Source organism: Akebia trifoliata, chromosome 13 (genome assembly GCF_017979445.1).
Source record: "Akebia trifoliata isolate Shusen 1 chromosome 13, ASM1797944v1, whole genome shotgun sequence".
NCBI lineage: Eukaryota > Viridiplantae > Streptophyta > Magnoliopsida > Ranunculales > Lardizabalaceae > Akebia > Akebia trifoliata.
In genome coordinates this window covers 6,487,785-6,515,330 of record NC_141387.1, presented here as the reverse complement: position 1 = coordinate 6,515,330, position 27,546 = coordinate 6,487,785, and the positions used below count along the sequence as shown (strand labels likewise).

Genomic DNA, 27,546 nt, shown 5'->3' with positions numbered 1-27,546 from the left:
AAGTTGTGGTGCCAATAGAAACTCTCTTTGTCTTTTGCTAGGTTATCATCTATTTTTTTTTTTTTTAATTTTTTTTTTTTGTTTAGGATTTTATATGAGCTTAATCATAATTGCAAACAACTACTAAAATTGTTTGAATGAGTGTTATAATGTTGAGATTATAACTTGTGCCAAACCTTTGTAAAATTTTGGAGATTGTGTTTTAATATTTGATTGGGGTGTGATAAATAATTTAAGAAATTGGGGTGTAATAATTAAAATTTGGGGTGCCAATAATATCAATCTAATAATTTAAGAAATTGGAGAGTAATGATTCAATTTTCTACCAAAGAAAGACTTTATCATGATTTTTTATATAGTTATCAAAAAAGACATTAAAAAATATATATATTTTTTTATTTATTTTTTATTGAAACTCTAACAATGAAAATAATTTTTCGCAAAATTTTCCATGCTGTGCTCAAACAGTAGAAAAGGATTTGCCTGACAAATCAATTGCCTAGCAAAGGATTTGCTAAGTAGTATTTTCTCTGCAATCAAACACGCTTGTAGTGGCAAACCTCATATGTTTCAACAAATATGTAATTCCATTTATATACTTTCTAAAATTTTATCTGATCGGGTCAAAGTTAATCCAATAGATATTGGATCGAATCCTTATTGGAATTGAAAACATCGATCCAGATCCGAAGTTTTCGGATCACAATGAATCGGATTTTGAGTCTACTTCAATCCATTGACATCCCAAACCGAGTGGGCCAGGATCCACAGCAGTAAGTTTTAAGCCCTTCGTTTTCCTTCCGTGCACCATGCGCCAAAGGAAATGGCGGCTGCACCAGTGTTTCTAAGAAGAACAGTTGGAGCACTTATAATTCCTTAGATTGCTAGAACCATCAAACATCGAATCCTTCAAAGTCACTCTGTTTCTCTCACAACTTCAAATTCTCTTCAGCTATATATTTTTAATTCTTTTTGAAGTAGAAACAGTGGATTCTATAACTCTATCAAGTATCAAACTTCGATATTAAATGAAGAAAAATCAAATTTTGATGTTTAATTTGTGCTAATTTGCAATAATCTTAGTACCCATTGGCAAAATTTTCCGAGTCAGTTATATATAATATGGACCGAAAGACCATCAATCTCTATGTACCACATGTCAACGTGACGCCCAAAAACACCATTGGGTGTCACATGTATGTAGAGCATGCGGGATCAGATGAGTCAGGGTCAAAACTAAGGCCTATGGGATCCTCCCCTAGGCACGTGTAGCGCTTGCACATCACACACACCAGGTAAGTAAGGGAACGCCCTCGCGGGTGGCCTCAAGGAAATATTGTTCATATTGGGTATCAACCACACAACCTATGGACTCTTGTTGCTTATTAGATTTGAAATTGCCATTGAGCCACTCCCTCAGGGTTAGTCAATTTAATATTCAGTGTAAAGAAGAGTTTGTGATGGGGAAAATATCTGTAAATGTGAAGACATTGTAAAATTGATTCCAGTGTTTGTTTCACTCTGTGGTTCTCTCTATAATTATTGAATTTTTTATGTAGAATTTGTGCTAATTTGTAGTAATCTTAAGTAGCCATTGGTCAAATTTTCCGAATCAATTAAATTAGATGTATATAACTTAAAAAGAATGTATCTAAATATAGTTATACTTAGATGAGAGGTTTTTCATCAAAGTGGAGGTGTTATAAACACGTTGAGGTTCCAACGTTTCTAAGGGTTGAAAAGTTTTTTCGCGAAGATGGAGATTGTTGAAGTATGACTCAAAATTGATTAGGTCTGGTCCAAGTATGTGTGTTTTTTGGATCGGTCCATGATAATTTGAGTTGGACTTGTAACTTATATAAGTGACCCACTTATGTGGTGCTTGTAAAATGAGTTTTGTTTTCTTTTGTTGTAAGAAGTCAAGTACAAATCTTTTTTAGAGAAGAGAGTAAAAAAAAAAACTGAAGAGAGGAGAGGTTAAGAGGTTTGGGAAGATTGAGATCTAGAAGAAGGTGAAGCTAAGTAATAGAGGTGTTTCCTTATATCGATTTGTTGAGACAATTATAACCCTCAACATTTTTTCAAAGTACGCAATTGGCCCTATCTAATTTGTTCATTCTTCTTTGTTTCTCATCTCTCATCTTCTCCATTGACTTGAGAAAGTCTGTAATGGAGATTCGATTTCCAACAAGGGAGATTTTCCAGAAATAATGGTGTTATTGATTGAGAGTGTTTGTTTCCTCAGAGAGTTGTTTTTGCTGCGAGTTTTGCAATTGGACCTCAAATTTCAAGATTTAGACCAAATGAGAGGGAAAAACATGAATCTATCCACGAAATTCTTGAGTAGTAGTAGTATCATCAAGATCTTTAGTCTGTATAAGATGCTTCTCGCGGAGCTAACATTCAATTGGTGAGAACCTTCATGCGGCAAAGTGGATTGTTGCCATTATTTGTGAAAATATACTCGAGGTGAACACGGATCATGATGTTCTTGTTTATTATTTTCGATTGAAAGTATTAATGTTTCTTCTCTTATTGTCATAAACGAAAAAGGAAAAAATAAAAAGGTAAGTATAAACGCACCCCATGAATTAATAAGGGCAACCCACACAATAGCCGAATTGGTTTGTATTATATGTGTTAAAAGTTTTGAAATGAGCTGATTTTTTGTGAGGATGATCTCTTCATAGCCGAAAGTTTTAATCCCATCAAAACTGATTTACAAAAAATGGATGATTAACGAATTTTGGACTTGTTTTGATGGGGTCAGAAGTTTTGGAAGGGGTTTATTTTTTGTGAGGATGATCTCCTCATCAAAGAGATCATTTTCACAAAACATCGGCTCATTCAGAAACTTTTAACCTATATAAGACAAAACAATTCGACTATGGTGTGAGTTGCCCTTATTAATTTGTATGGTATTTTTATAATTATCCAAAATTAATTTAAATTAAAGAAGCATCCCCAATAGCATAAAGTGCTCTAATCTATGTTTTTTTTTTCTTAAAAAAAAAAAAAAAAAAACAATCCAGACCTAAGTTTGTGTTAATGGGTTATGATTAGTTCCTATACTAATTTGCATTTTAAGATTGCCTTGATGCATTTGGAAGCATCCCTTTTAGTAGAAAGTGCTTTGATGGAACAATCAAGGTTTGGGGTGTATTTGCATTAATGGATTCTCATTTGATTCCCATACTAAGGGGCATACTCCAATTTTTAGGGGTAAAGGGGGAGAGGGAGTGTTATTGCATTACTTCATATCAATTATAGATTCTTTCTTAGTGGATTTATAATGTTAAAAATAATAATTGGAACATGTAAGGGCATTCTGGTTATTTTATCAAAATTCAAAATAATTCTGGTTATTTTATCAGAATTCAAAATAATTCCCAACACACAAAACTTTGTTAAAAGTACTTCTCAGAACCTGTATCCAAACGCACGATTCTTATCCAGCTACTTCAAATTATACTTCACATAGTACTTCTGACAGTACTTATGTTCTAAGTACTTTTGGTTCCTACATCCACACGGGCCCCTAAGGATCGGGCAAGGACTCTGTCGATGGCCCTAGTTGTGTAGATCGTTGTCGTCATCGTTATCATGTTATAGTTCTTAAACAAAGTTTCAAGTCGGGATCAAGTTGAGGTCGATCTGAGATCAACCCGATAAGGACCAAATCAAACCAGGAATTGATCCAACAAGAAATTGGATTGATCCCTCTCCAGGTTCAGTTTTTTATCGGATCTCAGTAATAGGGACCAAATCTGATTTGATAACAATCAGATCCGGTTGAGATGAGATCAAATTTGACTAACAGAAATAGCTGCATTTATCAGTAAGATGTTGAAAAGGGCTGAATGAAAGTACTCTTCACCTCACATATATGCTTATGTTCCTATCTATAAGATTGATCGATCGATCAATCTATCTATAAAAATGGACATGGTTCGAATTGATTTTTGAGAAAGAAATCAAATGGGACATGTGGCTACACGTCTTGGATACAAGTTTTGCTCTTGTAGACAATCAGATATTTTATCAAATCGGGATACGGTTAGTCCACAATGTGAAAAAAGCCCATATCGACAGTCCAAGGCCATCGAATTTTTCATTTTCGATTTTTTTCTCTTTTTTGGATGGAGCGAAACCATCAAATTAATGGTGGATGGGAGAAATTCGCCGGCTCTAAGCCGTCAAATCTAAGGAACATAAAAAATTCAATGGCCATGGGCCATCGAAATTCGGTTTCTAAAAGTTTTGGACCTTGGCCGGTCAAAATTTCCAATTTTCACGTGATGAGCGGGCGGGAACCTATCATATCATTATTAAAACCCAAATACACATTCCATATTGAAGTTATCGAAACAAAATGGATTGGATTTTAGGTATGATTTGAACCATTGACAGCCCTAAAAATAGATTGGAATATGCCTTGACTAAATATATATTCATATTGCGGACCCTAGTAAAAGCACAAGGTATAAGAAAATGATGATGGAATCACCATCTTGTGCAGTTACATCCATACTTCCTCTTTTTCAGTTTGTGAAACACTGTAGGGATAATTTCGAATTTCGATTGGGTCAAATTGAGGATACTTTACAAAATCATCACCCTTGATTTAACTTGAACTTGATTTGAACTTTTTTTCTCGCGACAACTTAAATCTAAATCATCAATCTGACTTCCTCGCTAAGTTGAACAATCAAACCCCGAGTCCAATATTTAAAATATTTTTTTTGATATAAAGTCAATAATTTGAAAAGCAAAATTCGTTTAGCCAACCTCAAATCTTTAGGATAAGACGTACCAACATAATGTCTACTTATCTCTAATCTCACATAAAATCTCTACAGTCCTAACCAATCCATAAAACTTAAACTCCTATTTTAACTAGTGGAAATGATTATGATGTCTGGCTACTCATCACTTGTCTAAAGGTAAGTTTGTGGCCCACCCAATCTCTCTCTTTTCTCATGCTACTCTCTACCATGGACACTCGTCGAAAGATCATCTCTCTCTCTCTCTCTACCATGATGGATGGTTGAGAGGTTTAAGATTTTGTAATGAGTCGTGCAGGAGTGACCTCAACCCGGAACATCATATAGCACTTCTTGATGTGAAGGTGGATAGGAGCCATAGATGATTTTTGACTTGTGTTTAGATGAAAAAAGCATATACGGTTCCAATGCACTTTCATGTCAAGAAGTGTAATATGAAGTTACGGCCTGAGGTCACTTTAACATTATTCTTTAGTAATTGGAGCGCATTCCCTCTTAAGAAGAAAGTTTTAGTGGATTTACTTTCCATCCCACCTACTCCTCCCCCTACTACTACAACTATTATTACAATAATAAAAAGTTGCATTTCTCTACAGCATTATATGAGTGCTGCAACTTTTGATTTAAATATGGTTAAGCTAATGGAATTCAGACTCACAAATAATTTCCCACTTGACCCTATCACTCTCATACCCTAATCATCTCTTATTCCCAAGTAAATCCCTCTAAACCATTTTTATTTATTTGTTAATATTTAAAGATCTTATATAATACACGCTACAATATGGCTGGGAGGGTAATCTGTTATACAATGAAAAAGTGACACATCTCACTTTGAGATACGATATAAGCATTTAGAATTCTTTGAAATCTGTTAATTTAATTTTGTACTGATTTCTTACGAAAAGAGAAAGAAGAAATTTGAAATAATTTCTGATTTTTGAATTGAATGTAATAAAAAAAAACATCACCTAAATTTAATAGTTGAGACATGCACAAAGAATTGTCCTAAAACGAAATTCGCCCTGACTACGGTGCCACAGTCTATAGGCGTTTGTTCTCCAAGATACAACAATCACGTTTCCAATAGGGTATAACTAAAATTGTGTGTTTAGAACAGTCACAAACCTTTTTGTATTATACGTGAGGTATAAATCTGAGATTTTGCACCCTAAAGCGTGCATGTGCGTATTAAAATTTTTAGACCGATGGATCAAAATCTCAATTGGAACCTTAGGATTTTCCTATTGGACCCCCGTGTGTGCGCGAGAGCCACCCACTACTTCTATCAACTTTAAAGTTATTAAAAATACAAATATTTAAAAATTGTAAATCAACTCTTCTTCTAGTCAATGTAGGACTAAAATTACATAAGGCAAAATCAATACTAACAACTAAAGCTTAAAGAATAAAACAAAAGTAAAAAATATAAAGTATAAAGAAAAAAAGTTGGGATTGGTTTACCTTTGGTTTAAACTCATTGAATATTAAATGATTTTTAAAGTTAGCCCTCTAAATTCCAACATAATCACCTTCACGATAGGGAATAAATTTAAATCAAGTCCAACATTGGATGCATTGGTTGGCAACTCAAAGAGGGCTTGAAACCTCTTTCAATTGTTCTCGGAACACAATGACCCATAGAACAATTCTAAAGATTTTTGTAGAATTATATGGTGTCCTATTAGTTGAAGGGTTACGTAGGGGACTGTTTTTGCATGAATAACTGCTGAAATGAAGGAAAATAATCACCAAATTCATTGTGTGAAAGTGATCATAAATTGGGATGAAATAAAAGTGAAAAGGTATGCAAAATGTTAAATTAAAAAACTCACCTAGCTAAATTAACTGATTTGAGCATCAGAGTATTTTTGTAGATGCACCTATGATGTTTAAATGGATTTTTCTCATCTTCTCTCCACTTTTGGAGGGAAAGAAAACTCACATTTTTTTTTTCTCTTCTTCTCTCCAATTCTTTTATCTTCTTTCCCCACTTAACAATCCAAACAAGAGAAATGGAGAGAAACTCATTTATTTTCTCTTCTCTTCTCTTCTCTCTGTTTCTCTCAATCAAACACAGCAATAGAATTCAAAGAGCTTTCTAATTAGGTAAAACACCAATAACCACAAAAATGAGTACGACTACTGAAAAAAGAGAATGGCTACTACACCCAACATACTATTCATTGTTTGGTATGTTGTAAAGGTTTTTTTTTTAAATATCTATTCTTTTCAAAAACTACCAAAAATAAATTAAGTCGATGGACAACCAGTATTTTAATAACTCGTTGGACTGTCCAACGTTTTAATGTGGTAAATTACATTATTTTATCAAAAATGCCCTTTGGATGATTAAAACATTGGACTGTCCAGTGTTTTAATCTTGCTTTTAACACCCCAGCAATCTAACCTCCATTTAAAATGTTGAATAGTCTAGCAAGTTATTAAAATGTTGGACTGTCTAACAACTTAATTCGTTTTTGGTAATTTTTGAAAAAATAAAATTTTATTTTATATATTAAGATGTTCTACCCTCTTTTAGTTATTTACCAAGAACAAAAAAGAAAAATGTATCCATCAATTTTTTGGTTTATAAGTTGTATCATTTGTAAAATGGAGACAATTTAATATTATTATGACTTTACATATCATAACTAAGCAAAATCCAAAGACCAATCTTTAGAAAAAGTGTTCTTGCAAGTCTACCACGTTTTTAAATTTGTGGAACCTTTCTGTGGAGCACTATAAGTCAGTTAGTGGTTCATGATTAAACCATTTGTAATATTTTTTTTCATTAATTAATCCACCTTTTGTTCCATTAAATAGGGAAAATACCCCCATTGTGTTCCTAGTGGGGTATATTTTCCTTTCCTTTTTTATTTTTTATTATACTCTTCCCACTATCAAAAAAATTAAAATGACTATTCTATTAAAAACAACTTTAACATGTTCTAACATAAATGTTGATCATTCAAATAATTGAATGAAGAGTAGAAAGAAAAATCATTAAGCTACTCTCGTAAAAGAGAGAATTTGAAAAATCCATTGAATTGGAGAGATGTTATGTACTTTAATTTATGTCCCCTCCTCTATTGTGAGTCAATGGTAGTGATAAATGGAAACATGGTCGAAAACTTGGGATTGGAGAATCTTTTGACAAGGAAAAACGTTTTGAAAAAGAATTCGAAAATTGTTGGCTAAATCAAGAAAATTAAAAATTAAATTACATGTTATTACTTATAAATAATATTAAAAATGTACACAGTAAATAAAATACAAAATATATTTCTTAAGAATTAATGAATAAATCACGATTAAATTACTAATTAAAAGAATTTACGAAATAATCATAATTTTTTTTTTTAAAGATAATTTTGTCATACTATGATATCCCAAACCTAATTATGTTGATGAAGCGATTTCCTCTTCCATGAAGATCTATTCTTTCTTTCAATGGCTTGTGTTTTTTTTCCCTAAAACATTTGAACTCCCTTGGGACCCCTCGAGATCTTTCATTAGGGTTTGATACTCCACAATGGAGATCCCCAGAATAATAGCTTGCTTGTGGAACCTTGTGGTGTATTATTGTACAACAAAGGTTTTTTAGGCCTTCCATTCCTCGAGATGAGAATGGTTGTCTAATTGTAGGATTGATCCGAAAAGTTTTCTTCCTTGTTGGTGTTGCTTTGATGAACCTCTTCTGATGGTGAGTTTGATCTTGATCTTTTGACCTCTTCCCCTTCAAGATAGTAGTCTGACTCTTTCATGCTCCTTGGTTTAGGATGGTAAGATAAGAAGGTGGGAAGAATGAAGCTCCAATGTGGTGTCTATCAACGATCATCCAAAAATTTAGTTAGTACTCAAATAAATAGAGAAGAAGATGAATAGTTATATTACATTATGACTTTTTTGCTTCTATAATTCTCATTAGTCAACTAACTGGTAGCCCCCTTTCTCCGTTTGGTAGGTTAACTTTTATAGACGAAATCCAGGGAGAGGTATCACCATACGACTGATCTAGATGTTAGATAAGTTGTTTAATTGAGATGTACTTGAGTGTTTTGAGAGATGGATCTGTCACTCGTCAGTAAGATTAGAACATGATGGGTAAGTGTTGTAGGTCATTAATGTGAAATAAAACAATATCTTTGACATATGGTATCCCATCAGTCATGATAAGATCTTTTTTATATTTATCCATGTGAGAGGATGTACTCAGACTTAGATACTTGCTCGTGGTCTTTTTATGTGTTATGAATCTGGTCGAATATGAGTTAGGGATTTGATTAGGAACAAAACTAAGGTAAATACGATCTCAATTTTAGATCATGAACGGGTTAGAGATCAAATATGAGTTCAGGCTCAGGTCAAATATTTTTTTAGATGTGGATTGCTTTGATGTATGTTTGAAATGAGTTTAGAAGCTTGGGCTCTGCACTTTCGTGAAGTTAGTTTGCTCTTCTAGGGACAAATGCGTCAAAGTTTGTCATACTTTGCTAGTTTAAGAGATTGAAAAGAAAAGAAAAATTATCCTAGAGATTGAAGTTAATGGACTTTTGGGGAAAAAATCACAAGGATTTTCAAAGGTTGAAAGTGGGCATTCAGTCATTTAGAGTTAGTATACCATGAAAGACCAAACTCAAGGGGTACGTTTTTACTTCGAAAACAACGGATATATCTATAATTTCCACCAAAATAGGGAGAGGTACCTTAAAACTAAGAATGCCAAGCCAACAAAGCAATTACTTATTGTCTGTATGATCATGCACGAGACAATGAGAGTAGATGAAAGTAAAAAAAAAAATGATTTTATTTGGAAATTGTGATTTCCTCGTGTAGATTGCATAATTTCTATAGAAATCCATTTTTTCTTTTTGTCTAAAGCAATATTTCCCTAAAGTGAGAAAACATTTTCCTACCTTTCTTCAACCTAGGAAAATGATTTTCTCACCTCCAAGAGTTATTCTCTCATGATAAACCTCACCTCTCACACTTAAAGGCAACTCTCTTTTCTTAGGTTCATACTAAAGGTAGAATTTATATCCCCACAGCCACTTTTTCTAGCAATTCATATTTCTCTCAAAGTCAATTCTCTTTAACTAAAAAGACCCTTCGGTCTAAAGAAGAAATGAAGTTGAAAGCAATAATATCGTAGATATCGGATATCTGTTGACTCGGCAAAAGTGACTTATAAAAAAACAGCACAAAATCCGAATATATATTTTAATTTCCTTGTTCTGTATCTGTGCAATGTAATAAGTATCCATGATTGGAATTACCTTGTTCCACATTTGACGGTAAATGTTACAACTGGAATATCCTTAATCCAATTCTGTGTCTTAATCAAAAACTTGGATAGTGACTTGAGGGTGTTGCCCACTAATACAGGAAACCCATTTTAAGGGGTGTGGCACTATAACTCTTTAAGGATAGAAAATAACAAAAAAAGGATAATGTGACCCTATAAAGTGAGATTATTCCAAGAACATTCGATTACCATCCAGTTGTCTTAAAGCTACAAATTATATTTTTTTATTTCAATAAATTTGATGAATCAAGCACTGCAGCCAAACAAACCGACTGTCCTTTTCGAACCAAAGTTTGAAATTGAATCACACATAAGAATACACTTGCCCATTATATATATTTAAAACGTGATGTAATCATGGTCTTGTTAAGTAACAATCTAGTCCGAGATTGAGATGAGTCGCCCGTGTCATCTCGGTCTTGTTAAGTAACAATAAGGATTTGGATTGTGTCTCAACATTCACGTCATCTCGTGAGATAAGCGAGATATCTCGGACTATATTTTGAAAATCTCATCCAAGTCAGTAAAATTCGGCCAAGTTAGTACAACTCGGCTGAGTCAACTGGGATTTTATAGATTTTGATTAAAATAATTAATTTTTTTTAAATTTTAAATATTTATTATATAAACAAACATATCACTTTATGACTAAACATTTCTTAATCTACACTATTTTATTATAAAATTATAATTATTTTAATTTAAATATATGTAAATTAATCCATGTTAACCGAGTAATGGATTATCTCATCCGAGACGAGTTGACTCGTCTGAGACGATCTCGACCATGGACAAGACGAGACGAGACGTCAAACCGAGATTGAAAACCATTGATGTAATGTACATGGTCTAGAAAATTTTAGAATAGAATTTTGGTTTTTCATTCAATTATTCAGCAAAAATAGATAAGGATCTTCAAGATAGGTTCAATAACTCCTATGATCATCTGTCGACATGATATGCCCATGTTTCGTACTCCTAGAAATCATATATGCCTGATCGAACAATTGACCAATCGACTGACCATCTATCGATCGAGCTTGTATAGAGGGCCGCATTCGTGCACTATACATGTAAGTATGTCCATATGCAAAGGAAATCATAGTTTACTCTTTTGTTTAAAGAAGCTAGAAGTGAGATAATGGTTTGTAATTAGTAAGTGAAGGTCGGTTTTGTACTGAGATCACGGTCTCAACATTCATAGACTTAATAAATTATAACCAATTTGGTAGGTTCACGCCTTCAAATTGTTTTTGACCATTACTACGCAAACACTAAATTTAATATTATTTGTTAGACCCATGTAACGTGTGTCCCATTGACCTTGGTCAATTAACCTCCACGATTTTATTTTAGTTTTTAAATCGTACAAAGATTCTATATAATAATAGAATATCAATATTGAAGTGGAAAAGAAAGTTAGGAATAAGTAATAATCATTGTCAACTTTGATTTGTTTAGTTCTTTCAATTTGCATATATATTTTATTCTTTTGCAAGTAAGATTTACTAAATCCATGGTTAGGATGGTAAGTTTGGCAAAATACTAGTCATTTTGGCAGACAATGAATTGGAAGGTAATTGGCTTGGATTATTTGGATTTATTATTCATGATTCTTCTTTTTATATTTGTAGATATGTGAGATTCGAAACCTTTGGGGGTTCGAACTCATTTACACAGGTTTAAGAGTCGCTGTCATTCAATTAAAGTGTGAATGGGCACCACTTAATGAGGAAGATTACCTTAGAAGGGATTACTCTCTACCACTAAGTCTCTAACTAAAATTTTAAAGAACTTCATTAAAAAGTATGAAAGTAGACTAAAATATAGAAAAATTACTTAAAAAAATATAGGAGAGGAAAATTGAGGTTTGACCCCACCTTAGTCTTTTTTTTTTTTTCTTCCTTGTTCTTTTTGTTCTTCTTAATTTTTCTTCTATGAATTTTGGGAGAGGTTTGAGAGAATAGGGAGGCTTGAAAGAAAAGTGAGGGATTTGGACAAAATTTTGGATTGCCAAATGAACACTTCTATTTGCCTTGGAAGGATTTCCTATTTATGAATTTTGGGAGAACTTAGAGATAAATTGGTCCTAAATCCTCAAGTTCCCAATAATTTTACCAAAACCTTCATGAAAAATCATAATTACTTCTCTTCTCCTTAGCCTCAATGGTCTTTATCAATAGATAGGATGGCAAAAACCCAAAATTTTAGAGAATTCTTAATTGATGTTAGAATGGTCTTGAAACCTTGATCTTGAGTCAATTGTAGAGAAATAAACCAAATGACATATAATTAGATGATAGGTTTTTGACCTTTTTAGTCACTTTACTTGAGAGAATCTCCAACAAACTATGGATTAAATGGTCAATTGACACAAATTCTATAGAATTTTCTAGGGAGAATAAAGTAGTTATAGCTTTAGAAAATAGTCAATTTACATTGAATGTCATGGGAGCCATATGAATTTTGAAGAAAATTAGAAAGGTAGAAATGGGATTTACTCTAATGAGTCCTAACAAATTTGGGTTAGGTACGTAATTATCCTTGAGTGGAAACCAAACAAAACTTAGGATCAAGTTTAGGAGAATTAGAGGACTACCAAAGGATCCTTAATTGAGAGACTATTAGGAGAATAAAACAAGGATAAGAATGCCAAAAAAAAAAAAAAAATTTCTTGAGGAAAAATCCATTAAGAAAAAGGATTTGGGGGTCATTTTCTCTAATAAAATTCGAGCACACGTGGGTTTAATTGTCCAATAGAATTGACCAAACCTAAGGTTTAACCATGCCAAATTTAATCAAAATTCAACTTTGACCAAACCTTAAGTTTAACCATACCAAAATTTGCCTTTGGCAAGGGTGAGGTCATTCCAGAATTAATATATGACCTGACAAAAGATAAGGTTCGATTAAGCTTAAAACTCCCCTCTGAAAATGGCCTTCGGGCCATCAAACTTCTTGAAAGCTAGGTTTTAAAAAATTTTGAAAAATTTCTTGAGTCAAGCTCATTTTTGAAAGGTTTTTAATGTTCTCGAGCTCGGCCTAGGCAAAAATGGGGTGTCTACAATATTAATGTCAAAAATCAAAATCCTAATCTATTTTTGAGTTCATTACAAATATGAGGAAATTGGTTTCCTAATCTAAATTAACATTGAATTTTAAATTTGGATTACGAGAATTAGGAAAGAACCAAGTTCTAGAATCCAAACCTAACGGGATCAAAATAAATTGTGAATTAGGCATGGAGAAGGTAGCGAACCAATTCAGTTTAATCATTTTTTTTTCTCCTTGAAATTTAGATCACTGAACATACCACATGACACCACCATATCAAGTCTCTTAGTTTTTCCATGAAGTACTTTAGTAAAAAAGTAAGAGAAATTCATGCTCTCAAGGAATTCTGTTTTTGAGATCATTTTGGGAAGAGTCCGACTAGCCTTACTAACATAGTGAGGAAAAGAGGCCTTACTAAGTCTCATACACTGTCAAAAAGACCCTGAGATTTGTAAAAAAGTCACAAATCTCGAGGTCTTTTTGACAGTGTGGATGAGGTTTAGTAAGACCTTTTGGCTCACTATCTTTATAAGGAAATGGTTTCTTTTGTGGGAAAGTATTTTCCCAAAGAAAGAAAGGGATAACGGAATACAAAAAAAAATTATTTGTCATTGGACGCATTTGTGTCCAACGACAGTGGACACTATAATTACTTTTTGGTATTTCAACTGCTTAACTGTTGATTTGTACTAAATTTCGTTGGACGCAAAAGCACTCGAGAAGTCAATTGTTGAAAGATGTCCAGAGGTTAAGAACAGAGAAACCAACAAAGAAAAAAATACAGTGTCGAAGACAAATCTCTCTCTCTCTCTGCAACTCTGCAATGGTTGGAGGTTTCGATAATGGCGTGATGGATATGATTTGGGGAGAGAATGGACTTCTTTAAATACCCTCTCTTCCCTTCTCTCACTCGTCCCTCTCTCAGCTTTGATCATCTTCTCTGCTTTCAAAAGATCAAAGAATGACTTAAAACAATTGGTTCTATCTCTTGTTCGAGTTTTCTTGATCATATTGTCCTAAATTCAAGAAGAAGAAAAATCTGGGATTTTTGGCTCTCAATATTAGGTTCATTGGGCTCCGATTGGTCTTTCGAGTCGTTCAAAGGTATGGTTTTTTTTTTCCTTTCATTTTTATAAGATTTTTGAGAGCTTGGCTCTTATGTTTCATATATTTAAGATTGGTAAAATTGTATTTTGTTTTAGGTAAAATTTTAGGAATTTTTTTTTCATTTTTATTCAATGGGTTTTTCTTACTCCCTAATTTTTGCAACTTTTTTTTTCCAGAAGAGTTAATTGTGAATTCTACTCTTCATGGAATTAATTATGAATTATTTTGAACGGTAATTGAATTTAAATGTTTTAACATCATACTTTGGTGCAAAGTTTGAATTTTTGTATAGAAATTAATTTAGTTTTGATTTATATCATCATTTTCATACTTGAATTGATATTTTCATGCTAAGTTTTAAAGTTTTTCGTTTTTCATCTTTTCTTCTTTTCAGAAATTTGGGAAGTTCTTTAATGGGTGTTGGTACTTGTTAGACTTCATTTGAAAAGCATGACATAGCAAATTTGTTGATGTTTTCAGGGTCCTTTTATTGCCATTTTTATGTCAAAAAAGGATTTTGTTTAAGAATTTTTCGATTTTCCTTCTTGCCAATAAAAATGGTGATCCAAACACACCCTGAGTCATCCTTTTATGGTTTCAAGAAATTGCCTAGTTTTTCCTTTTGATTCGGAATAGTTTTTGTGGGAATTACCTATGTATAAAGGTGGTAATTTTTTCTAGGTTAGATCCTGAACAATCAAGTTGTCGTCTGGAAGCATGACGAGCAAAATAAATAAATAAATAAATATATATAAAGACAAAAACGAACACACCAAGCACACAAGATTTACATGGTTCAGAAAATTGCCTACGTCCACTAAAGAGAGGGACAAAAATCCACTATCAGCGACAAAGATTACAAACTCCCTGATCTCTACAATTCTCTCAGCCGCAAGGAACCTTGCAGAGCAAAAAACATCAAAAACCCTACCCCGATAGGCAAAATACCTACGTCCCGAAAAACCCTTTGGGCAATCCCACTCCTCTTCGGAAAAGGTCCCCTTTGATAATGTTTGCCTCTTAAAGCCTAAGCCCAATAGGAATATTAGACATCTCAACACAAATAAAATGATGAAACCAGAAATTAACAAAATAAATGATAAATAGTGTAAAAGATGAAATAGAGAGAACAAGAATAACTCAAGAAATTTGTTAATGGGGTTCATTGCAAAATGCAGATTATGTCCCTGAATTCGTGAGCTAATCTAATAGCAAGTCAACTTGGTTACTCTTGAGTTTAGTCCCACATCGGACACTCATTGACTTGTCTCTCTCCTTATAAGCTCCTCAGCCTCTCCACTCATTGCCAATTGGTTTTGAGTTGGACCTCCAAATTTAACATGGTATCAGGGCGCTAGGTTTGTATGGTTCGCGGGTTCAAATCTTTCCTCCCTTATAGGTGAGGGGGAGTGTTGAGTGTATATTTTCCTCCACTCTCGGGTGAGTCATACCCCAGTTAAGCCCTGTGACCCTCTTATATTCATAGTTCTCACCTTCTCCAATAGATCGGTCTTTTGGAGTAGTTGGTTGGTTAACATGATTTCAGAGCGGGCCTTTCTCTCCTCCATGTCACTTAGTTCATATCTCCACATGCTTTGGCCCGGTCTGGTCCACACATGCGGGGGCGTATTGAATTTAGTCCCACATCGGACACTCATTTCCTTGTCTTTCTCCTTATAACCTCCTGGGCCTCTCCACTCATTGCCAATTGGTTTTTAGTTGAACCCCCAAATTTATCAGTTACAAAATTACAATTACACTCTCTAGTAGCCCCCAAGGACTCCCCTAAAATATGAGCAAAAAAGCTCTCTTAAATAGATACAAAAAGTGTAATTGCCCCATTACTCCCTCAATTTGTAACTTCCCCAATCATGGCCTTCAATTTGTAACTCCTCCATTACGACCTTCAAAAGTAGTATCTCCCCTCCATCATGTTTATCACGTTTCATCGTCAATGGTCATCATGTGTATGGTCCAGATTAATTAAGGGGATTTTATTACCCACGTAGTACTTTAATATATGGAGTGTTTGATTGGTTTTTTGTTCTTTTTAATTTATTCTTTTATAGACTTTCGTGTTGGATGATAGTCTCTCTTTATTTACTGGGAGTACATTTAAGTTATTGTTGAAAGTTGAAAGCAATTCAACATTTTTATTCTTATAGTTGTTTTGCCTTTCTTTCTCTTTTAGCTTTTAAAAGTTTAAAGAAATTATTAACTAGTATTGTCACTACAGGTTTCACCGCACTGTCGAACAGGCCAAAACAGTTCTTTTGAGCACCAAGAGGGTTCTTATAAAGCCATATTGTTAAATAGATGATCTGGCTTGATTGGCTTTTTTCTGTAGGTTGAGTGAAGGTTTTCTTTGGGCAAATCTCCTTTGGCTGCAAATCATTATTGCAAGAGAAGTTTGGCATTGTTGGGATCAATCTCCATTGCCATTATTGCTTCAGGGAAAAATTCGTTGTTTGGGCAAATCTCCTTTGGCATTAGAAATTTCTTCTTATGAATTTGGTCGCATACGTGAAAGATTCAGTTCTGTTGGGAAGATCTCCTTTGGCAACACACGCTTGACAAGAATCCTTCTGGTCTCCTTTGGCAGTTAGTTTTTGTGCAAAATTCAACTATTCCACCAAAGTTAGTTTTTAGTGGGAACTTCGCTCCTGTTGGGCAAATCTCCTTTGGCATTTAACCCTCGTGGTCATTTCACGCAGCATTGGGAAATTCTCCTTTGGCATATTTTGGGAATTTAACTCTGGTTGTGGGGCAAATCTCCTTTGGCATTGAGCTGATCTTCTTTGGCAGTTCGTCATCATCGATACTTGACTCCCCATCTTTTTGGGCAAATCTCCTTTGGCAATAGTCCTCGTGGACATTTCACTCTCGCAGTTGGTTCTCGTGGAAATTTCACTCCAACCGTCGGGCAAATCTCCTTTGGCATTTAGATTAAGAAGTATAAATTATTTTCTGTTTTCTGTTTTCTGATCCAGAGTTACTGTGTGGTTTCTGCTGGGCAATTCTCCTTTGGCATAAAACCTCCCCTTTCTGTAATCAACGTATTGTGCTGGAGATATTGTTCTGATCTTGTACAAGTAAGTAAAGTTTGAAGTTGGTATCATTTCATTTTCGGGTCCTTGTTACTCTCTACGTCGAGATAATATTAGGACTGGCCTTCAGGTGTTGGAATTTTCAGATACTTCAACGAAGAAGTTTAGTGGTACTCTCGCTCTCTCTATCCCCCTCATTTTTATTCCCTTTTAGCATTTATTTAGCGGTTAATATCATTTGGAGGAATAGTGAATCTTTAATTGGTTGATGTATGACTGATTGGTTTTGCTAGCTTTCTCTTGCTTCTCACTTTGAAAAAAGTATTAAATTTCGATTTCGATGTCTATTTCTATCATCTTGGAAATGGCAATATTTCGAACAATGTAAAAATCAATACAATTTTAAGGAAATGATGGAAATATAATGAAATGATAGAAATGTTGAGGACGTTTTCGTTGAAAATGTAGAAAATGATAAAACATACATGAAAACACACTTATAGTCATCAAACTATAATAAACAGTTATATGAATCATTGAAGTGAAAATTGATAACATTCTGTTGTACATTGGCATGAGTATTTTCTATGAAAATTGGTAACAATTTGTTACACATTGGCATGAGTATCTAATGTCTGACTCCTAAAATAACTATATGCTTCTTGGAAATGAGAGTAATAATATCACATTACTACAAGTACTTTATTATGTACTACATCATCACATTATTATAATCTATAAAAAAAATGCATTCACATTATAGTATATTTTTTTTTAATCTTTTAATTATATATGAATAAGTTGCTAATTTTTCTGACTAATTAGAACATGAACAAACATACTTGTATGGATATTTTGGTCGAAATTGACTATTCATCGAAATTTGACATTTAATAGCTAACATTTGATTATTTCAGTCAAAATGCACTATTCATCAAAATATTTCGCAAAATGAGTAGTTATTTCCACCGAAATATATACATAAAGAAATTTTCGCTTAAATTTTGAGTCGGACCTTGTGGAAATGGAAATATATCGGTATATTTCGTGGAAATATGTTGAAATTTAATACTATGCTTTTCAATCAAACCAGAATTTTAGAAATTTGTATTTGTGACCTTCATTCATGATCAGGTTCAACTTATTGCTCTCAAGTTATATCTCAAGAAAATATCTTGTACTTGTGGTTGTGGTGGTTGTGTATGTGAAGATTAGCTGAAATTTTAAGATAGTCTTACACGAGGAAGCCATCGTTCTGATTCCAAGTGTTAGTACTACAGAGGTGAGTAAAACTTGAATTATGTACCTATGGGGTATTATCAATGTTTGATATATGCTTACTAACGCTTAACAGCTACATTTTAACAGGAATCCAAATATGGAGATGCTCCTTAGTGACTCAGATAGTGAGAGTTTCATGGAAACCAGTGGCAGTGAGGATCTAGATGACATTGATTACTTGTTCGGTGGTCAGGCACAGAGCATTCTTTCAAACTTGGAACAAAGCATCGGAAAGATTGACGATTTCCTTGCATTCGAGAGAGGGTTCGTACATGGGGACATTGTATGCTCTATAACAGATCCATCTGCGCAGTTTGGCAAAGTAGTGGATGTGGACATCTTTGTAGACCTAGAAACTGTTTACGGTGATATTGTAAAAGAAGTAAACTGTAAAAAGCTTCTAAAGATCTGTGCCTTTGTAGTTGGGGATTATGTAATTCATGGGCCATGGCTTGGAAGAGTGAGAAGCGTAATTGATTGTGTCACCATCTTGTTTGATGATGGAGCAAAATGTGAGGTGACTGTAGTTGATCCAGAAACTCTTGTACCCATTTCTCCAAATGCAGTTGAAGATACACCATACCCTTATTATCCAGGTCAGCGTGTTCGAATAAGGTTTCCGAGTGCTTTCAAATCAGCAAGATGGTTATGTGATGCTTGGAAGAGAAACCGGGTTGAAGGTACTGTGTGCCACGTGGAAGCAAGACTGGTTTATGTTGATTGGGTTGCTTCGGTTATTGGTTGTGATTCGAGTATGTCTTCTCCTCCTTGTCCACAAGACTCAAAGAACTTAACGCCGTTGTCTTGTTTTTCGCATGCCAGCTGGCAACTTGGTGATTGGTGCATGCTTCCAACGAATGATCAGAGAGTTGTTAAAGAGCATATCCATGGGTACAAGAATGTAGAAAGAGGACTATGGAAAAGTAACACAGATCCCAACGTTGAAGATATATATGTTATTGTGAAGAGAAAGACAAAAGTCGACGTCCTATGGCAAGATGGCACTCATTCAGTTGGTTTAAATTCACAGTCCTTATTACCAGTAAACAGTGTCGGAGATCACGAGTTTTGGCCTGAACAGTTTGTATTGGAGAAGGGCACTTGTGACGATCAATATGTTTCTAGTGGCCCGAGGTTAGGAATTGTGAAAAGTGTGGATGCAAAGGAGCGAACCGTCAAGTTGAAATGGAAAGCTTGTACGGAACGTGATTCAGATGGAGAATGTACCGAGGAAACAGTAAGCGCCTATGAACTGATTGAGCATCCAGACTACAACTTCTGTCTTGGTGAGATTGTTTTTGTATTAGGAAGTACGTTTTCTGTTGTTCAAGCTGATGGACAGAAAAAACGTGAAGGTCACCTAATCACAGAAATGGGCATAAGTTCCTTCCAACAACTTGGGAAGGGTGTTCTTACAAGCAAGCAAGTCAATGAGGGTCTCTGCGAGTATCCTGAGAAAAGTTATCTTTCTTGCATCGGAAATGTTATTGGATTTAAAGATGGGAGCGTTGAGGTGAAATGGGCTAGTGGTCATACATCAAAGGTGTGCATATTCTATCATATTTTTAAAATTCTGCCTACATTATGTTTCTATTAGACTTAATTATTGTCTGGAAAAACAATTGGGGTGTTTGTGGTGGGATTTTCACATAGTGGAAAAACAATGTAATACAAACCTTTGTCTTCATGAAAAGTTGAGAAAATATAATATCTTAATTCAAATCATGCGCTTGGAGAATAAGCAATCAAAGAACTTGAAACATGCAATGAAGAAAATGAGAATCACACCTCACTAGAGAAATAGCTTCTTAAATGTTATCTACTGACTTGCTGAGAATAACAGAAAATTCTAGGCAAAGAAATCCAGGTCGGAACTCTGAAGGTCCTATTACATACTCAGTAATGGTTAGTTATTGGGAGATGATTAGGCACACCTGCTTTTGGTCTTATAAAAAGAAAGTATATTTCTTTAAAAGATGACATCAAAATTAGGCATGCCCAGATAACTTTCCTTGTAGTTTTACTAAACCCTATCCTTCCCATGTATTCAACTTTTATTCGTAACTATTCACCTGATTTTCTAATATAAGCCTAACCACCCAAGAACTCCTAGTAAGTGAGCAAAGCCCAAAGATTTGGGTCGGCTATACGAATCTTGTTCCTCCATTCCTCTCTGTCCAGAGGCAAGTCTTTTGTAATTGACAGTGAGCTCATGTCTTTTTTCATTATCTCCATCCACGTTCTTTTGGGCCTTCCTCTTGCTCTTTTAGGACCTTCAACTTAAATATTTATTTTAAGAGCTTATGTTCCCTCTCATTACATTAAATGAACCTTTATTTTTGGAAATGATTTAAGGAAAAAAGAACAAACTGGTTCAATTCGTATTTTTCATTGGAGATTTATTTTAAACAACACAAAATGACCTTGTAATGTATGATACTGAAAAAGGAAGAAGAATACTTCTTACAATCCAAAAAATTCATCCGTACTCAAAATATTTTTCCTCGTTGAAAAAAGTTTGCAGAAACATGTTGACATCTTCATTGCAAGATTACATAGGAAATCACTTCTTATCTCTTTCCTCATAATATATTTGATTTTATATTTCTTTTTCTGCTCCTCAAATTTGATTCCGAGCAATGCCTTTTTGGTCCTTTGAACTCAAACCTTTTTTGCTAGGCAAGCAAAAGGTTAGTGGTTAATGGAGGTGAAGGTGGGTTCTATGGGGTTTGAACATAGGTCATGGGATTAACTCTCTTCAAGCCTTTGAACTCAACTTCAGTGAGTCACCCTCGTATACATGAGCAAAATCACCATTAATAAGTGTGATTTGGAAACTTGTTGCTTAAACTCGTCATCCCAAATGGTCCATTCTTTCGGTTTTTTTTTTTTTTTTTGATAAATATAAATATATTCATAGAAAGAAGAAAAGGAGGCTGAGATGGCCCCCATACAACAGAAACAGAAATACAACAAACCAAGAGAAAGGGAGCAAATATACACTCCTGTCGGGGAGCTAATAGTCACAAATTGTATCCCAGTTGAAAACAAAGTCTTGGAAACTCACTCCCTCAAATTCTTTGCCCATCTTAGACCACAAGTAAAGAAAACCCAAGATCTCCAAGATCATTGTATGCGATGAGCTCTCCTTGCTATGGAATACCCTATTGTTGCGCTCTCTCCATAAACCCCAAGCAATGGTTTTTTTTTTTTTTTTTGCTCAATAGATTTATGTTTTAAACAGGGTTTTGATCCCATGGCTGTGGTAATACCTTGCAAAGACTCTACCACCTAAATGTTGCACTTGTGTCCTCATATTGGATTATGCAGGGCTTGCTTATGTGTCTAAAACTTCTTTGCTTCTTTATGTCTTTATTACCTTGGTTATAGAAAGGAACCCTCCTTTCTGCGAGTGGGCCATGGTGAGCTCACCGTCATTGGAATTTTAGCATCAATGTCTATTGGCATGCATTTGGTATCTTGTATTGTTTTCTTCAATCTTTTCCCAAATTTTCTCTTGAATTTCTCGGATGAGCTCAGTGAAAGCATCGAAGTCATTAACTCAACTCTCCTCCAGCAACGGAACCTAATTCAAGACATGGTTCCATGAATGTACCATTAAGTTTTTCTTCTCACCCACCATGCATTTTAAACAACATCCTGCATTTCAATTCACCATCTCTACATAATGGGATTTGGTTCTTTACTTCACCCATCTTTCTCAATCATTGTTTGAAAATGAAGCATATTTTTTTTGGATTTAAACCCATAAATGACTCATGTTTTAGTGCAAACTCAATGTTCATTAAAAACACATTGTTATTGAGGTACAAGTGTTCGATATTGATTGCAGTTTCCAACGGCAATGATTCAACCTAGTAAACTTGCAATTTTGATGAACAATGGTACTGCTTTATGCTTTTGACTCATAGGCTTGTGGTTGTGAATTTGAAATCAATATAATGATAAAATATCCCTTTATTTTCATATATGTGTGGAGTCTTTCATTATGGGTCAAGTAACATTGAACTTTTTCTTGTAAAATCATTTCAGGTTGCCCCTTTCGAAATTGTTGGGATTGATAAATACGAAGATTCAGCTCCAACACTTATACTTCGTGAAGAGGATATTGATGATAGTTTGACTCAAGAAGCACCCAAGTTTGATGAACAGTCTTGGAAACATCAAGAAAAGGTGAAAGATGTAAACTCTCTCTCTCTGACACACACACACACACACAGATACATAAACAATTACCTGCCTCGGACAGTTAGGATTGTCAGTGGATCGGATCAGACCCAAGATCTGATCCGATAACTTTGGGTCTGGATTGATGTATTAGATTCCGAGATCCGATCCAATGAGGTTCTGATCCGATATCTTATTGTATCGGATCTGGATCAACCACGTCTTGATCCGATAAGGACCCGATCCAATAATATGTTAGAAAGTATATAAATTATATTATATATTTGTTGTGATAAAGAAATTTTTTTTAGATTTTGTATATAAAATCGGGTTTGGCCTGATTGTTATTGGATTGTATCTGATCATAATACTGAGATCCGATAAGGGTCTGATCCGATCCGTTGCATTCCCTCTAGGAAAATCTGAACAGAACTGTCTGTGTAGGATGTGTTGGAGAAAGCTACCAATGGTGCCAGTGAAAGTTGCAAGGAACATACATGGGAGACTAGCGCCTTTTTCCTACCTCGAGCAGCTATTGGGTTTTTCACAAATGTTGCAGCAAGTTTATTTGGCACCCGTGGGTCCACCTCACTGTCAGGATCAATGGACAACAATCATTTTGGCAATCTAAGTGAAATTTACAACCTTGATTTAAACATATCACATTCAGAAGGTGCAAATAAATTTGGGTCTCTCCACAAGAGTGAAGTAATGGAATTTCACAATCTGACAAGTGAAGGACCACCATCAGTCGTAGAAGATTTACAGACGATGAGCCAGACAAATTTGGAGCAAGTTGAAGAAACTCAAGAGAAAAAAGAAATTTCATTTTCATCAAGCAATGATAAACCCGGAGAGTTTAAGCAATTTGACACGGTTGGTGATTTCTCGGACCACCATTTTGTTAATGATGCTGGCACGGGATCAATCTTAGCTCCGGTATAATTCTATCCCTTTCTTTACTAGTACTAGTCGAGCTGTCCAAGACATAGTGAGTTGGGGTTCGGGAGTAGTTCGGCAAAAGAAGGCTTCTGAAAAATGTTGGATAAATTTAAAAAAAATATATACATATTAAATCACAATTCAATAGACGATTTTTTGAAAAAATCATATATTATTTTTATTTTCAGCATTTTAAGTATTATTTTATCATTTAATATATTTATGGGGAGAGTTCTCAGATCCTAAAGAGAGCCAAACATTTTTCAATATATGGGCTAGAAGTTTTGGGATAGGCTTATTTTTTGTGAGAATGATCTCCTCAACATAGAGATCACCATCACAAAAAATCAGCCCATTCTGAAACTTCTGGCCCATATATTGAAAAATATTTGGCACAATGTTTGGCTCTCTTTAGGGCCTCCAAACACTTCACCATATTTATTCAAAACTTCATGACATTTTGAAAAAATCGTGATTTAATCAATAACTATTAAAATCGTGATTTCATCACGATTTTTGTCGCTATGGTCCAAGAAGCTAGGATCAGTGTCTGATTTCTCTTTGCAGGTAAAAAGAGGTTGGTTGAAGAAGGTACAACAAGAATGGAGTATTCTTGAGAAAGATCTTCCCGGTTAGCCCTCTCTCTCTCTCTCTTCTTTTCCTTTCTTTTTTCCTGTTTTGCAAAAGCATTTTATTTGGTGATTTACAATTAAGTTTTCTAATGGTGATTCATGGTTGACCCATATCTGAATAAACTAAGAATTGGATCCTAAAGACCAGATCTGAACAAGCAGACCCATTGTGTACCCAAACTCTGTCCAAAGTCCTATGAGCATTGAGTTACGACTCGACCTGATCCATTACCTTCATTCACCTTCACTCTTCTCACACTCTCTAATGTGCACTTCTAAACTCCTGATCTGCATCGGTTAAAGATACTCGAGACTTTGAGAATTATCTTCGTGAGTTCATGTGAACAGATGCTAGAATTGGCTACCGAACATCCATTCTTCTTTAGGCTTCAAGTAGAAAAAGGAAAGAGAATTCAAGACAGTCGTTTAGGGTAGACCATAAAACCCATTAACACCATCACTATAATCAACTACTCCAAAAGATCGATCTGTTGGAGAGGGGAGGAGCTATGAATATAAGAGGGTCACGAGGCTTAACTGGGGTATGACACACCCGAGAGTGAATGAAAATACACACTCAACACTCCCCCTCACCAATAAGGGTGGAAAGAATCGAACCCGTGGCCTATACGAACTTAGAGTTCTGATACTATGTTGCCAACCAACTACTCCAAAAGACTGATCTGATGGAGAGGGGAAGAACTATAACACACCCAAGAGAGGAGGAAAATACACACTCAACAATCACTAGCGTGATAAATTGGAGATTCAAAAAAATAAGTTTTTTTTTCTCCCTATTTACAGTCACCTCAGATCACAAAGAAACGTTATTAAAGCCTAAGACGCAGAAGTGGTATTTATCTGTAAGAACTATGAGTCATCAATGCAAATCAAACCATAAGAACCTCAGGAAAATAACAATTGTTTACTTATAGTTGGGTCGTGATCCCTAAAAGACATTTACTCAGTTATGGTTACAAATTGCTCGGCGTTCAAGTATGCTGTTGGTCTTGGTTAACAGAAGAAGGTGTGGGTATGGGTATGAAAAATAATAAGATAAAATAAGCTCACTCGAATCTAAACATGTCGAAGAAATTCCAGATTCCGGAAAGGGAATGTCAGCTCTTAGGCATAGACTTTATGCAATAATACTTGCGTTATTATTGATATGGACCCTTTTGAAAATTCTACAGATACGATCTACATTCGTGTTTATGAGCAAAGGATTGATCTCCTGAGGGCGGCCATCGTTGGAGCACCTGGAACTCCATATCAAGATGGCCTATTCTTCTTTGATTTTTTCCTTCCTCCAGATTATCCTCACGAACCACCTGTAAGTATGTTGGACCTCACTCTGTTAAATCCTTAGTCGTGCTTTTTCTGTTGGAAAATATGAAATAACTTGTACAACTGAGGCTGCTTATGTTTTTTTAACTCTGAAAATAATCTTATGCAGTTGGTGCATTACAATTCCTGTGGGCTACGTGTCAACCCAAATCTCTATGAGTCGGGAAGGGTTTGTCTCAGTCTATTAAATACATGGATGGGCACGGGCACTGAAGCATGGAAACCGGATCACTCCACCATTCTTCAAGTTCTTCTCTCTCTCCAAGCCCTCGTGCTCAATGAAAAACCATACTTCAATGAGGCTGGATATGATAAACAGATGGGAAGAGCAGAGGGAGAGAAGAATTCTATAACTTATAACGAGAATGCTTTCCTTCTTTCTTGCAAGTCAATGCTCTATGTACTACGCAAACCACCAAAGGTACACCAAGCAACTTTTGTCAAACTCTTACAAATTTCTGATATAAAATTTTTTGGAGCTGCTATTGGCACCCCAACTTTTACTTGTTATACCCAATTTAAAAAAAAGATCAATGGTTGAAAATAAGTAAAAGTTGGGGTGCAAATAGAAACTCTTCTCTATTTTTTTTTATAAAGATTTCTATTAGTTAGATTTAGGATTTTGTATATGTCTAATCCTAATTGTAAACAATCGCTGAAGCTGTTTGAATGTGTATAATGCTTTATAATGTTGAAGTAATAACCTGAACCAAACTTTTGTAATGTTTGAATGGCATGTTTTAATCTTTAATTAGGGTGATAAATAATTTAAGAAATTGGGGTGTAATAAGTAAAAGTTGGGGTGCTAATAGCAGCTCTCAAATTTTTGGCCGTTTAATCGAAGTTGGTTGGTTGTAACTGATGCAGAATTTTGAACTTTTCGTGGAGGAGCACTTTCGCTGTCGCTCCTATTCTATTCTCCTGGCTTGCAAAGCGTATATGGATGGCGCTCCTGTTGGTTGTGCTAACGGTTGTGAAGTGGTTGAGGGAGAAACTCCAAAGGGCAGTTCCACGGGTTTCAAAATCATGCTCGCGAAGCTCTTCCCTAAGCTTATATTGGGGTTTACCGAGAAAGGAATCGATTGCAGCCAATTTCTTGAGCCGGAGAATGACTGCATCACAAAATAGGTAACCAATCGTCAACTCTACTGGACCTAAACATATTTACAAGATTATACGACTCTAATATTGGTGTCGATTTGGCTAAAGATTGGGTTTTCATGGATTGAGTGTTCTTTGTGATGTTTCTTGTAAATATATGTTGAAGAACATGACTGCATGTATGTGATGGTATAACTGCAGTTGTTGGATTGCTTGTAAATAGCTTTCGGTATTGGGACAATAATGTTTGGTTGCCATGTTTGATTTTCTGTTTTAAACTATTTTCGAAATCGTATCTGGGATTTTTCACATTTTCGCATTCCCGAGCATCTTACCAGACTTCCACCATCCCACATAACATCAAATTGCTCTTATGGTTTTAAATCTTGTCCGAGACCGAGACGACTCATCCGATTCGTCTCGGTATCATCCACCAACAAGACATGTAGACAAGTCGTCTCAAACCTGATGTGTTTTTCGAAAGGCAGTCTATTGTGTCTCAAAAGTCAGTCTATTGTGTCTTTGTTGAATGATATGTCTCGAATAAATCGAGCAACTAGGCCTCATTTATGGACGAGACAAGGTGTCAAAACGAGTTTTAACATCATGATTGCTCTTCATGTTAATAAAATATTGTCTCCACATCAACTTGTATCCAGCAACATGAGATCTTACAAGTTTTAATGGCCCAAGTGACTTGGGTGTGTTTCCCAAAATCGTGAGATCAAGTCTTCTCCCACAAGCATACCTGAAAT

At 34.9% G+C, this 27,546-nt stretch overlaps 1 protein-coding gene across 3 annotated transcripts; it reads left to right on the top strand.

The window, feature by feature from the left end:
• Window positions 1–13,840: 13,840 nt before the first annotated feature.
• PHO2 (phosphate 2) lies at window positions 13,841–27,069 on the top strand. 3 transcript variants are annotated; one of them, XM_086420425.1, is made up of 11 exons: window positions 13,841–14,250; window positions 16,490–17,345; window positions 17,431–17,470; window positions 18,511–18,582; window positions 18,669–20,124; window positions 22,635–22,784; window positions 23,214–23,708; window positions 24,279–24,342; window positions 25,537–25,676; window positions 25,800–26,111; window positions 26,558–27,069. In XM_086420425.1, the coding sequence occupies exons 5-11, from the start codon at window positions 18,679–18,681 to the stop codon at window positions 26,816–26,818; spliced, it is 2,868 nt and encodes a 955-aa protein (XP_086276551.1). In that variant the 5' UTR covers window positions 13,841–14,250; window positions 16,490–17,345; window positions 17,431–17,470; window positions 18,511–18,582; window positions 18,669–18,678; the 3' UTR covers window positions 26,819–27,069. The 3 variants fall into 3 exon arrangements, with proteins under 3 accessions (XP_086276551.1, XP_086276550.1, XP_086276552.1); XM_086420424.1 differs by having other exon boundaries at window positions 18,435–18,582; XM_086420426.1 differs by having other exon boundaries at window positions 16,490–17,470; window positions 18,435–18,582; window positions 22,635–22,775.
• Window positions 27,070–27,546: the final 477 nt, after the last annotated feature.